At 44.8% G+C, this 12,399-nt stretch overlaps 1 protein-coding gene across 5 annotated transcripts in view; it reads right to left on the bottom strand.

The window, feature by feature from the left end:
• git1 (G protein-coupled receptor kinase interacting ArfGAP 1) overlaps nucleotides 1-12,399 on the bottom strand; it is an 18,050-nt gene continuing 5,651 nt past the window's right edge. Inside the window, exons 7-21 of one of the 5 annotated variants that reach the window (XM_057048617.1) lie at nucleotides 12,158-12,252; nucleotides 12,029-12,071; nucleotides 11,426-11,452; nucleotides 10,376-10,424; nucleotides 9,855-9,927; nucleotides 9,355-9,452; nucleotides 8,767-8,878; nucleotides 8,439-8,563; nucleotides 7,913-8,065; nucleotides 5,936-6,283; nucleotides 5,000-5,080; nucleotides 4,088-4,164; nucleotides 2,849-3,025; nucleotides 2,686-2,749; nucleotides 1-2,594 (exon numbers count right to left, since the gene is read on the bottom strand). In XM_057048617.1, the coding sequence (XP_056904597.1) occupies nucleotides 2,379-2,594; nucleotides 2,686-2,749; nucleotides 2,849-3,025; nucleotides 4,088-4,164; nucleotides 5,000-5,080; nucleotides 5,936-6,283; nucleotides 7,913-8,065; nucleotides 8,439-8,563; nucleotides 8,767-8,878; nucleotides 9,355-9,452; nucleotides 9,855-9,927; nucleotides 10,376-10,424; nucleotides 11,426-11,452; nucleotides 12,029-12,071; nucleotides 12,158-12,252 (1,738 nt within the window). In that variant the 3' untranslated portion in view covers nucleotides 1-2,378. Of the gene's footprint in view, nucleotides 2,595-2,685; nucleotides 2,750-2,848; nucleotides 3,026-3,118; nucleotides 3,188-4,087; nucleotides 4,165-4,999; nucleotides 5,081-5,935; nucleotides 6,284-7,912; nucleotides 8,066-8,438; nucleotides 8,564-8,766; nucleotides 8,879-9,354; nucleotides 9,453-9,854; nucleotides 9,928-10,375; nucleotides 10,425-11,425; nucleotides 11,453-12,028; nucleotides 12,072-12,157; nucleotides 12,253-12,399 lie in introns of those variants that run through there. The other 4 variants (XM_057048618.1, XM_057048620.1, XM_057048621.1 and 1 more) reach the window with 4 other exon arrangements.

Raw genomic sequence — 12,399 nt, forward strand, 5'->3', positions numbered from 1 at the left:
TGGTTGTTTCATCATTTTATTACAAATGTACAGCTTATGAGTTTCCATTGATTTGACCTTTAAACGTCATTGTTTCTTCTACATCATAGTTTCTTTTATCATCTTCTGTGAAGACAACGCTCCCGTCAACTGCCTCCCAAATTTTGCCTGGTAAAGAAAGAAAGAGGGACAGTAACAGCAAAGGTCACAGTGCCAAAGGCCCGGTACCGCGAGGTTCTAATCCAGCAACTGTAAATGACACGTCTGTACTAGTTTGGGACTCGTCCGAGGTCACGGGTGAGTTCCGCTCGAAGAGATGTGGCAAATCTGTTGAACGTGAACCATTCTGGAAATGTGCATGAGCGGAATGGGAAGCAGGAAATGTGTTGGGCACCAACCTCCACCGTTGCCATACAGCCAGCTGTGCTTCAGACTCATCCCGCTGCCTCGGCCCAAATGCAAGGCAGCGTCTCCTATCTAAGCTTCTTTATCTAAGGCCTGTGGAAGACTCCAACTTTCAGTGTAAACATACGTCACCCAGCTAGTGTTTTTAACAAGTGCTATTTGTGCAACTGGAACCAGGCTGGTTAACTTTCACCTCCGCCCGCGCAGACTGTTGTTCTCTGTCCTGATTTAAAAAGGATCTGCGATATGTACAACAACCAGTGACACCGAAACAACGAGGCCTGCACTGGCGTAAAGACTACAGATCACAATGATGATTTGGTGACTAGATTTTTATAAAGTAAAGCCCATTTTAGCTTCAAACTGACGCAAACGTCTCCGTGAGTTACCGCAGCGCTCAGTCAAATGTCCTTGAGACGACCAGGACGACCCTTAGAGGCCACGACACTAAAGCACGCTTTAAAGAAGTCGTCACATGTATAATGTGATCTATAACAGGCATCTGTGTAGCTCTCGGCAACACAGAGTAGAACAAACCAGGGACAGGACGCACAACCTCCACTCAAAGCAGATAACAGACCAGACTTGTGGATCCACTCAATGTCCTTGATCACGCTGGTTTGAGGTGGAGAGGTGAATGCGGAGGCTGGGAGAGCTTAGAATGGAATGGACAACACATATGGCCTAGATCAGCAGGTCCTGACAGAGAATCACAAAACAACACATTCATGACGACAGACATGTACTCATGAGGAAAAAACAAATAAAATAAAAATAAAAAAATCCGCAAAAATGGCGCCCTCTTGTGGAGAGAAATCCTCCCTGTAAGCGACGCTGGTTCTGTTGCTCCCCATGAGGCTCATTTAATGGGAGCACAACAGAACGGCTACCGAGGCAGCGCCCTAAAAACATGACAGCGGAATCATCGGCGGACCTGGACGTGCCTTTACGTTCTACTGTAAAAGCCAGATCGGGTTAATCTCTAAACACAAACTTAATTTAGTAAAACTGGTTATAGAGATAATTCTGATTTTGATATGCAGAATTAATGAACCTCCAGTTTGTGCCTCCCGACCGGCGACGGCTGCTGTACCGACGCCACCACAGGATCAAAATGGCAGCTGGGTTTTGTGTCTGTCGCAGCGGCTGAACGGAGAGACGAGCCAGGCCGCCGGGAGCCGATCGAGGGCAGTGACCCTGCAGCGAAGGCGCCCGACCCCAAGCGGAATTCAACTGTGCATTTCCATTTGTAAACTGTGAATCAACGTCGCCGTTTTTCTTTAGTTGAGAGATGAGTAAAACTGACCGGCTGCCGCCGCCATCGCCGCGGCGCCGTCGGGGCCCGGCCGAATCGCCGCGCTGACCTGCAGTTCCGCAGCGACTGAGAACTCCGACGGACCTTCTAGGTATTAAATAGCATGTGCTCGAGAAATCCACAGGTTCTTTCGTGTGCATGTTTACTGAAATCCCAACGAAAACGTTCAAAGCTCATATTCATCCGATCTGAAAAACAATAAAACCGTTAATTCAAGAGGACAAAGACAGTAATATCAATACAAAAGAAAACAAAAGCATTTTAAACAACAAATCCTAGTTATTCCAGTGTATGTCAGTATTTTGTTTACTTAGTGGTGCATGAAAGAGGAATAAAATGAGAATAAAAGGGAGTGGGAGTGGTTCGGGCTTCATTCACTGTGCACGGCCACCTCCATGCGTGATGTTCACAGTCGCACTTGATCCGTTTCCGTACGTCTAGCTAGACGGTAGCGGGTTGAAATCCCATATTCAATCCTTGCTCATCTTTCCTGTTTGTTGTGTTAATTTACTTCTCCCGTGTCTTTCCTTCCTTCCATTTGCTCCTTTCTCCCCACGACTCCTCTTCCGGGTTTTTCCCAACTATACTGTAGTTTTTTTCCCCCAATTTTCTTCCAGTCAAAGGAGTCCTAGTCCACCCTTGCACTCGTCTGTCCTCGCTCCCTCTTTCTTCACGTCCATCACTGTTTTTTCTCCCGAGTGGTGATGGTAACCAGCTGCTTGGCAGCCTTGGCGATATCGTAGGCGCACTGGATGACCTGCTGAGTGAGGAGCTGGTAGTCCACCGCGGGGGCCCCGGGCTCTTGCGGGGCGGCCTTACGACACTCCACCTGCAACCGGGAGGCACTGGAGGCCAACAGGCGGAGGGAGCAGTGGACCGCATCCAGCGCTGGTCGCTGTGGACAAAAGAGGGGGAGGGGGAGGTGGAATAGGTGAAAACAGCAACGCGGGGATGCGTCAGCACGACGCTGGGAATGGAGAACTCACTTTAGGGAAGAGCGAGGCCATCTCAGTGACAGCGGTGTGGATCTTCTCCGAACACGGGACAAAGCTAGAGAACCCAGTTGGGCGAAATCAACGGGTCACGGGGGTTTTAGTTAGTGGTTTTTAGAAATATTTGCCCACGAAACACATGCGCTGTCACTGCTACCTGTCGTGTTTGGACTCCTGAGCAGCCCTGAGCAGCTCCTGGATGTTCTTGGTCACCTGTTCAGTTTTCAGTATTACATTCTCTGTACAAGGCAGGGTGGGGTCCGGTTCCCCTACCTCCCCGCCTCCACCCTCCTCGGGCTCCCCGCGGCATTCCTCCTCGCTGCTGCGGCCCAAGCTGGCGAGAAAAATCAGGGTCCGCTTTAATTAACACCTTGGATTGAAGAAGGATGCTGACAGTTTTCATAAATACCCAGAGGGGGTCGATCAGTCAGGGGCTGACAGTTCCAAATGACCCTCATCAAAGGTGGCGTTGCACATTTAGCAGTTTAATGAGGAGCTTAAGGCACAAAAAGAGAGGCAGGAACATTTCATACTTCAACAGAGACACAGGTGCCCAACTCCTGCACCAGGGTCCTGCTCTGCACAGCATTCGGGCTACAATGAGGACCGGACCGGACCGGACCGGACCGGACCGCGTTACTGCAGAAGATCAGACCGGCCGACCGAACCCGGACCAGGTACTGAGGGCTTTCTGTCCTAAACACTACAGTTTCTCATCTGCTTCCATTATTAAATGGTGACATTAAAAATAATCAATTTCTTTTTTCATAAAATTTAATAAAGCCCTCACAGACTGTTTTTGTTGAAATGCATTCTGGGAAATGGGTTGATGCAGTTTTTGAAGTTTACATTCGTACTGCGTTCTATTTTTGTTGCTTTCCAGCAGTATTCTGCAGGATACACTGAGGAATTCAGAGAAAATTCAGTAACAATTTTGGAAAAATGTGCCTGTTCATTCTTCTTCTAACCTTCTGACTTACACATTTCTTTTTGAAGCATTTCATGTCTCTTTATTAACCCTTTATTTTCACAATCCTGGAATGCATTGTGCAGACAAGCAGCGACCTCCACAGGTTAAATAAACTGAAATAATTTGGACCTTTTAAGTATTAAACAGTTTAAACACGTTACCAACCACAAACAGAATAGGAAAATGACATTTTAAGGATGTGTAATATTTTAGTTTTTCCTTTATTTAAAAAAAATTGCTAAAAAGTTACTCTGGGATATTGAGTAACAGCATAAACTTCAAAACAAAACTTTCTGACTTCCCTGTAGAGTAGCAGATAAAGACCTACGCATCAATCTGCATGGATGGTTCTACCAATCAAATGTACCCTTATCCGTCCATCATCACACTAGCGATAGCGTAGATATGGTGCCAGCACAGCCTTACCTTAACGAGACATCGTATGTTTGTGTGTTGTCATAGTCGCTGTCATTGCCGCTGCTGTGCTTCTCTAGTTTAGGCACCTGGAAACAGAGCAACGATACCGTCAGTCACCACAGCCGTTACCTCGCTCACCGAGTTAAATGGCTTCTAAGATATATTGAGGGGCTTTGTTTCTAAATGGCAGCAAAAAATGGGAGCGAATGGGAACAGGATTGATTCCGGGAGACATTCCCTCATTGCTTCTGCAGTGGATTCATTATTTATGGAATTCATTAGGGACAGAAACACAACAGCTGGGAATAATTGACTTCCAGTAGTGCAGAAAGAGGTGGTCCAAAGTGGGACTGTACCACTTTGGACCCTTTAAAGGAGGAACAGGTGAAGTAGGACCAGATCATCAAGATCTCACGTGTCTGAGCAGATTACTGAGCATTACTGATTCCTCCCGTCACATAAGGATCGGTGCGGGAAAGAATACTGGAGTTCTCCTCCATTGTTAGGCAACGGGTGCTAAAGCTCACGAGAGGAAGACATCCACCGTCTGGAGCAGAGAGATACAAGCAAACATGGCTGTTTCCCCTCTCAGGCCTGTTGGATCTAACCCCCTGGAGGAGATCTCCACTGTGGAAGCATTAAAAAGAGCCTTCAGGAGTGAAGAACACTTCTGCAATGTGTATTAGCCTTGTTTCTGTAGATGTGAGTCCGAAGGCTACGGAACAAAACGGTCCGATTAGGAAAGTGAGTTAGAATGTTCAGTTTTCAAGGCAAAAATAATCAATAAAAATAACCAGGTCAACTGTTGAAAAACAGTGATCTGCCCTCAAGATCGGTGAAAATCTCACAGCTTTAGAGGCATAAAAAATTGGGTTTTACATTTATTTTATGGTATTTTTAGAATGGAACCTGCATACTGACCAGGTATCTGCCCATCTCTGTAGATCCAGACAGATGCTGACTGCCATATGGTGCTGGGCCCCCTGGGCTGCCCTTCCTTACCTGTGAAGAGAGGGAAAGGAGAGAAAAAGAGGGAAGGAAACAGAAAATGTAGGGAAGGGTAGAAGTTTTAATAAAAGACGGAGAAAACAATAAGTAGCTGAACTGAAAAGCGACATCACAGACGCGTTTAGAGAAAGCAGCGTCACATTACCTCAACAATCCTGTCACAAAACCAGATCCCTTTTATTCACATATCTAGACGCTATACGTTTGACACTAAAGTCCCCATTGCTAAAGCGCTAGCGTAGAGATGGAGCGAGATCAGTGGGAGGGCGTGGTATTAGTGGACATGGGAAACAAGACGATGACAGAGAAAATGCTTACATCCAAAGGCTGTGCTGCAGTGAGCAATGGGACACAGAGGTGAAGAGAGAGAAAACAGACAGTGGTTAATTCTCTGAGGATGGATCTGAGGAGTTGGACTCGCAGCTCCATGGTCACGCCAGGGTAGCGGTGGTTTGCACGATGCAACTTTAGCACTTACGCTGCTGGCTGAACGCCACTCACGCCACCTGTTGATCAGCGTTCGCTTGATTTGATCATAAATTAATCAGCTGAACGGACCCGCCTGAGGTGATAAAGGTGCAGAGAGATCGCCAAGAAATTAGAGGCTTATAGTAAACCCGTTTGGGGTGCTTAAAAGATCCAGATCAGAAAGGGGGCTGTTCTCGGGAAGCTTGCGTTTCAATGGGGAGACTCGACCCTCTCAAAGAGAAATATCAGGAATTCAGATGCAGAGACAAAGAAGGGGGGGAAAGAAGGATCAGAAATGGACTAGCACACATCTTTTAGGCCAAGTAGAGACAATCATGGCCAACAAGAAGGAAGGAAGGTTCTGGCGGAGGTCTAACTTACACTGGGAGTGTTGAGGGGCTGTAGGCGGGCTGCTAGGGAGTCCAGGGCTGGGGGACCATGGGCCATGGGGCCAGGGGGGGCGCCAGGCTCATACATGGAGAAGGCCTGGCGGTCTCTTCGCGGATGGGAATAGGGGGTGACTGAAGAGGGACCTGACAGTCTTGGAGGATCCACTCCTGGCCCAAAGATGCCCAAAGCCCCTTGGCTCATTCCTCCTCTTATTCCAACCCCTTGCCATTGGCCCACTCCCCCTCCTCCATCACCAGGCCCCCCGGCACCATGGCCAGCTGTGCCCCCAGCCTTCTGGCCTCCTTGCAGTACACTGTTCTCTGTCTGCATCCGCGTTATCTACAGGAGAGGAGGAGGGGGGGATTAGGGAAGGATGAGAGGATGTGTGTGGGGGGGGGGGCAGAGGAGGTTAAAAGGGAGGGAGGAGGTGTCAGCTGAATGGTCATTGATAAGCATTCACAAACACAAATACAGAATTAAGGAACAGTTGTATCGGCTAAACTCAGTACTGGGGAGGAAGGGAATGACCGATGGCGTCAAATGCTAATACACGCTAGGCTGTGGAAGCGAGGTGGAAGGATACATACCTGCGCACACCGACCACGTACACTCCTCCATGCTGCCACCACTTCAAATGGGAGTGAGTAAAGGGATGATTCACATGCACCCAATTCCTTCTGACCACATTCTAATTCCACTACAAGAGTTCTGCTGTCTGCAGGAGGTACCTATAGGCAGATTTCCCTGAACTCCTCAGAACTCTTGCCTCAAGTAAAAAACATATGGATGGATACGATGGCACTAGTGAGGTCACGAGTCACAATGAAATCACAAAAGAATAGAATGAATGACGTGATCGTAACGACGTGATCGGAGCTTCTATAAAATAAAACATGGAGGTTTCCTGTGTATCGGAAAAGTGGAGCCCACAGACATCAATAAATGATGAGCTTCCTCACCACTTTCACTGCTTGTATCTCCCTGTTTTGGGTTTCGCTACCAGAAAAGTTGCTGTTTGTTTGAGGTCGGGAGTCTCAGAGTCAAGAAGCTTTGGCAGGATATTTAGGGACGTTAGGCCTCTGCAAGGCTAAGCAAGTTCAGATTTCATCTTGCTACATCTGTGGGCAATCACACCAATAAGCAGCAGTGAGGCCAGACCAGTGGTATCAGCACATCTCCATGTTAAAACATCGTCTCCACCATGTTTGACATATGACGCAGTGTGCTTTGGCCCAAAGGTTCCGGCTCTATTTCTCCATTTTAGTCTTTTCAACATTCTGATACATCTTTAACCTTAGTTATCCAAACTGATTCCAGAACAGGAGAAGCTTCCTTCAAAGTGGAATCAGATGTTTTATGGTAACCAGCAGATTCCACCTTTTTGTTCTGTACACGGATGATGATAGTTTTTGACAGCAAAAGCCTTTTTGGCTTTTCTTCCTTCCAAGTTTTTCTTTATCCCGGAAAAGACTCCGAGATCATGCACTCTAGATGTTTTGTAGAACTTAGATGTCACCCACTCACTCTAAACTCTGACTATTTTGCATATTTTGTCATTTGTGTTGACAGCTCTGAGTAACTCTACATCTCTTCTTATTTTTAGTATTAGAATTTATATAAAATGCTTTATTTTTAAATTGAAACACGAACTTGAGATGAACTGGGAGATGAACTATAGTTAATGCAAGTTTAGTTGCATAAACTTTATGCACGAATAAAATGACTCACGCTTTCATTTTATTGAATAGTGTTCTGTAGTGTTTCACTCCCTTTTAAAATCCAGTTTTTGGTTAATTTATTATTGGTTGGATTCATTTGACGATTTACTTTGAAGTCAAACCAAAATTTTAAACACATTTATGTCTGTTCTATGGCAGCAGATGGCGGTCAAATACAAATTCACTGTTTGTGAACCACTAATAGAGGAAATCGGTGCCCTTTTGACTGTTACATGTATTCTGTCCATACCTCCTTCTGAAGTCGCCGGAGCTCCTCGCTCAGGTTGTTATTCACTTTCATCAGCTGCTGCACTTTGGCTTCTGAAGAAGCCAGGGCCTTCTTGACCTCCAGGTACTCCTGCAGGGTGATGGGACCGTCCGACAAGTCCGACGAGTCCATGCTCTGAAATGTGGCATCGAGGAAGGTGGACATGAATCAGTGTGTCTTTGTTTAAAATGTTAATGGAAGTGACCATATATCCAGGTGCAGGAAAAAAGTGATTGCTGCAGCTTTGACCAGTGTCAAGGAAGTGGATGGAAGAGTTCCATCCCTCACCTTTGGTCAGGTAACTGCTAATAGAGCAGATAAGTAAAATAAGCCCAGGGAACTGGTTGGGGAACAGTCTGTCCATGGGTTTCCTCTAACTACCTCTACCTAATATCTAGTGAGACTCTAGATACGTTTATGATGTCCCTTAGAAGCTAAAATGATATGTAGCAAAAAAAAGAGTTGCACCTGGACGTGTAGAGGCTCTCAGAAATAAGTAGCGGTTAACCTTTGCACGGTTGCTGCGCTGTGTGTTGTTGTTCTGGGTGGTCAGTTCACTGTCCGTGTCTTCATCAGAGGCTACGCTGTCATAGTCGTGTTGGTCGTCATCATCCAGGCCCAGATCTAAAGGATCTAGAAATATAAGTGTAACTTTTCACTCCAGATTCATCCAGCCTCCACTTATAATTTGGTTTTATATAATAATCATAAATCAAATAGAAATTCATTGTATCTGCCCAATACAAATGCATTAAGTAAAAAGACTCTTTTTCAGTGTTATTTAAGAATTAAAACCTATCTAAACAAAGAAAACCTGTCCGTATCCCCGGTCTTACCGATGGGGCTGCTCAGACCCTTCCCCTGCTGTCTCCTTTTAGCATCACTCAGAATGTCAATGATGAGCGTGGCGAACTCCCGGGCATTGAAGCGGGCCAGCTTCTGACGTCCCTAAGGGTAAAGAAAGTGATCAAGGACGGTTTGGATGTTATTCACAATACAGTTAAATTGATTTCTGCATCCAACACTTTTCACACAAGCCCTAAACCAAAAAAACATTTTCCTTCGATCCTTTAGGCTGGAACTAATTTATAGATAACTATATTTTATTAAACCTCACTACTATTTAATTGATTACCTCTTGTTGTGCCATTATGGCACAATACGACAGTGTTCAAAGTCAGTGTTTACACAGTTTTACACAAATAAGGACAAACAGAGAGATAAGAAAAGCAGGAAGTGCAAAGCAGGTGTGAGAGAAATTAAAACACAACTGGATTAGGTTTTAATTCCTGCTCAATTATTGAGGATTAATCCTCGACTTGATAAAAACAAAAACAAATGTAGGCAGCATATTAGTCTAAATTGCACCGACGGTTTCCACAGAAAAGATCTGGACTTTTCCGCGTGTCTATGTTTTGTCTCACCTGATTGCGAGTGGCAGAGTATTCAGGGTTGACGGGGAGGAAGGGCACAGCACTGCGTTCTGTCACCAGCGTGCTGTGGTTCTGGGTTGTCAGCCAGACTGGGGGAAAAAATACAGAAACCAAAATCAATGTGTTTGTCTGCCGTTGCCTGTTCGGACATGTTCCACATAGGCAGCATATCCACATGCACACGCAATCAGACACACAGGAAGCCCAAAACATGTATCGACTCTTTAAATTGGATCTTGAATCCCACTAATCTGATTCAATGTCTGTTTCTCTGTGTGCAACTACTAACGAAGGAAATAGAGCTAGCTCAAATAACCTCTTTATTCCTCCATTAAATCAACTCTGACATCAACTTTTGTTTCCTCCAACTCTACATTTTATTCCAGTATTTTACTTCTCATTCTTTTTTCTAGTATCATAAAAGGTGGAAGTGTTTTTTGTCATTTGATATGGTACAAAACATGATGGTAACGAGGCAGAATGAGGCCCACCTGCATCATTTTCTCTGCGATCGACCTCGTCATAAACGTCCATTGCCAGTTCCTCAAACAGCCGATTGTTGAGCTGCAAAACACAGACAAACTTCATCCAAGAAACTAATTTACACCTCAGACTTTTTGCAATAAACCATGTGCTTGTCACACCAACTGGATTTCTCACCCTTTTCCTAGTTTACTTTTAATCTTTTTCATTTTTTTTCCCAAACTACATGAAAACTACAGTAACCGTGAAGCTGAGTTTCTACTCACAACTCACGCATGCTCACTGTGGTTAGGGAGAGTGCGTATTTATATGTGTTTTCATTAATAATAGTTGCCAATTAAGCTGACTGTATTGTGGCCTATGCTAAGCTACGCTGATCTGTTGTATGTACAGTACTCAGCGGTGAAATCGGGTCAGGCTGTAATGTAACATATCACATAATAGTACCGGTCTGCGCTTCTTCGCGGTCCCAATAGGTATTTATACGCAGAGAGTTTTTATTTAAATCCCACAACACAACCAAACTCACTGCTTGTAGCTTCTTCTTGGCAGCCTTTGCCAATTCAGACAGGTCCAAACTACAATACACAGAAGAAAAGAGTTATACAGACAACAATACAACAGAATAAAGAAAGTGAGAGGGAGGAAGGAAGGAACAAAGACATGCATATAGAGATAAGATAAACAGGGGAGGAGGGAGGATGGGTGCTGAGCGGTACACAATAAGAGCACATACAGTATGGATTTGGTGGAATGCAGGGTGCAGTTTTTGCAGGTAAATATCGGGATATACATTAGCATATACATATTGCTGTCAACTGTTTTCAATTTATTTACAAATCAGAAGAGTGTGAAAATACCTATTTCTGCTGTAATGACACACTGTATTAAAATAGTGCAACACTATCACAGACACACACGTTATGAGCTGACACAATGCAGAGGTTTAACCACATATGGCTAAAGGCAAACGTGGGGGATCACGAACAAATGTAGGTGGAAAAATTGTCTGCAAACTACCATCAAACTTTGTGTGTGCACAGAAGATAACATTGTCTGCGGTGGGTCTGTACAAAGAGGTGAAAGAAGCCATTATGGGATGGTTAAATGTGTGGCAGGAGTGTGATGCTGGAATTCAGGAGCAACAAATCAGGATTTTCCACTGGAACTTACAATTCAATCTATCATATCTAATGAGTGCAGCTGTGCTGTGGTGGTAACAGGAAAAACATTATTTAAAACCGCTCCAGCTTGTGTTGTGTTTCTAAGGCAGGGCTGCAGGCGTTTCTCTCAGCTGCCGCCTCAGCGAGAGCTGTACAACCTGAATTTCATTTAGAGTTTAATGCTGCTATCGACATCGGCTACTAATGGAGCCACCTGATTCTAGCTAAACTTGAGTTGGCTACAGGGTTTAAACTTCAAATCAACAAAGAAATCACCACTCCCACTGCAGGTTTGTTTTAGTCATTGAGCACAATTACTTGTTTAGTTTACTTGGGAACTCTCTAAGAGACAGGGCAGCAAAGTGAGCTGAAATGAAGGGAGGCATATAGAAAAGAAACAAGGAAAGTGATGATACCTCTGTGTCGGACACTTAGGACGAGCTCTGGCTCCACCAAGCACAGCAAAAGAGAGAGAACATAGGATGAGTGTGGAAAAAAGTGGAAACAGAAAAAGGAGGATAGAAAAGTCACATCACAACTGGTATTATTATGAAGGATAACCATTTTACAGACCAGAATAGAGGAATGAGATGGCGGCGCTCGCATACAATAGATGATGTTCCGCACCACTTCCTTTCAAATGCCTTTTGGATGTGGCAGGTAACACCCAGCTAAATCACGTATGTCTGTGTGTTTCAGTGCTAACTGATGGGATCTCTGGTATTTGGAGCCCCTTTTACACATGCACAGTAGGCAGAAATTCAATGTTTTCACGCACAACGTGTGCAAGCTTGAAAACCATTAAGCTTTGTTCTTTCAATGTGACGATATATGCTCACAGCCTCTTTTACAAGTTACGCTGTGTCAAGTAGAAGAGTTGAAAAAGTCAAAGAAGTGCGGCAGGTCAAGTAGCTGCAGACTAAGAATAATAAAAAAAGAGAGCGTCCATGCATTTGTAGCCCTCCATGCACGTGAACAAAGGATACTTTGAGAGAAAATACAGTTATCCTCATCCATACCTGTCTGCCATTTGAGGGATGATATAATGAACATTCTTGTGATCTGAGAACAAATGGGTAAATCTACTCAGCAAAAGTCACCATAAACTGTCTTTAATAACTACTAATAAAACTGGTGGAGTCTGTTACCTGGTCGCCGTCCACAAAGGTAAAAGGCTAGTCTGTCTGTCAATTCATACTGACACTCAACCAGCCTCTCTGCCAGCTCTATATGGCCCGCCTGCCTGGAACAGACACACACACACACACAGACACACACACACACACACCAAGAACTGCTTTCATTTACCCGTAAAGGAACTCAAATGGGACATTTCATTCCAAGTACTCACAAAATGTTTAGAGGAACAAGATACTTGGGGGGGCTCCCG

Source organism: Takifugu flavidus, chromosome 12 (genome assembly GCF_003711565.1).
Source record: "Takifugu flavidus isolate HTHZ2018 chromosome 12, ASM371156v2, whole genome shotgun sequence".
NCBI lineage: Eukaryota > Metazoa > Chordata > Actinopteri > Tetraodontiformes > Tetraodontidae > Takifugu > Takifugu flavidus.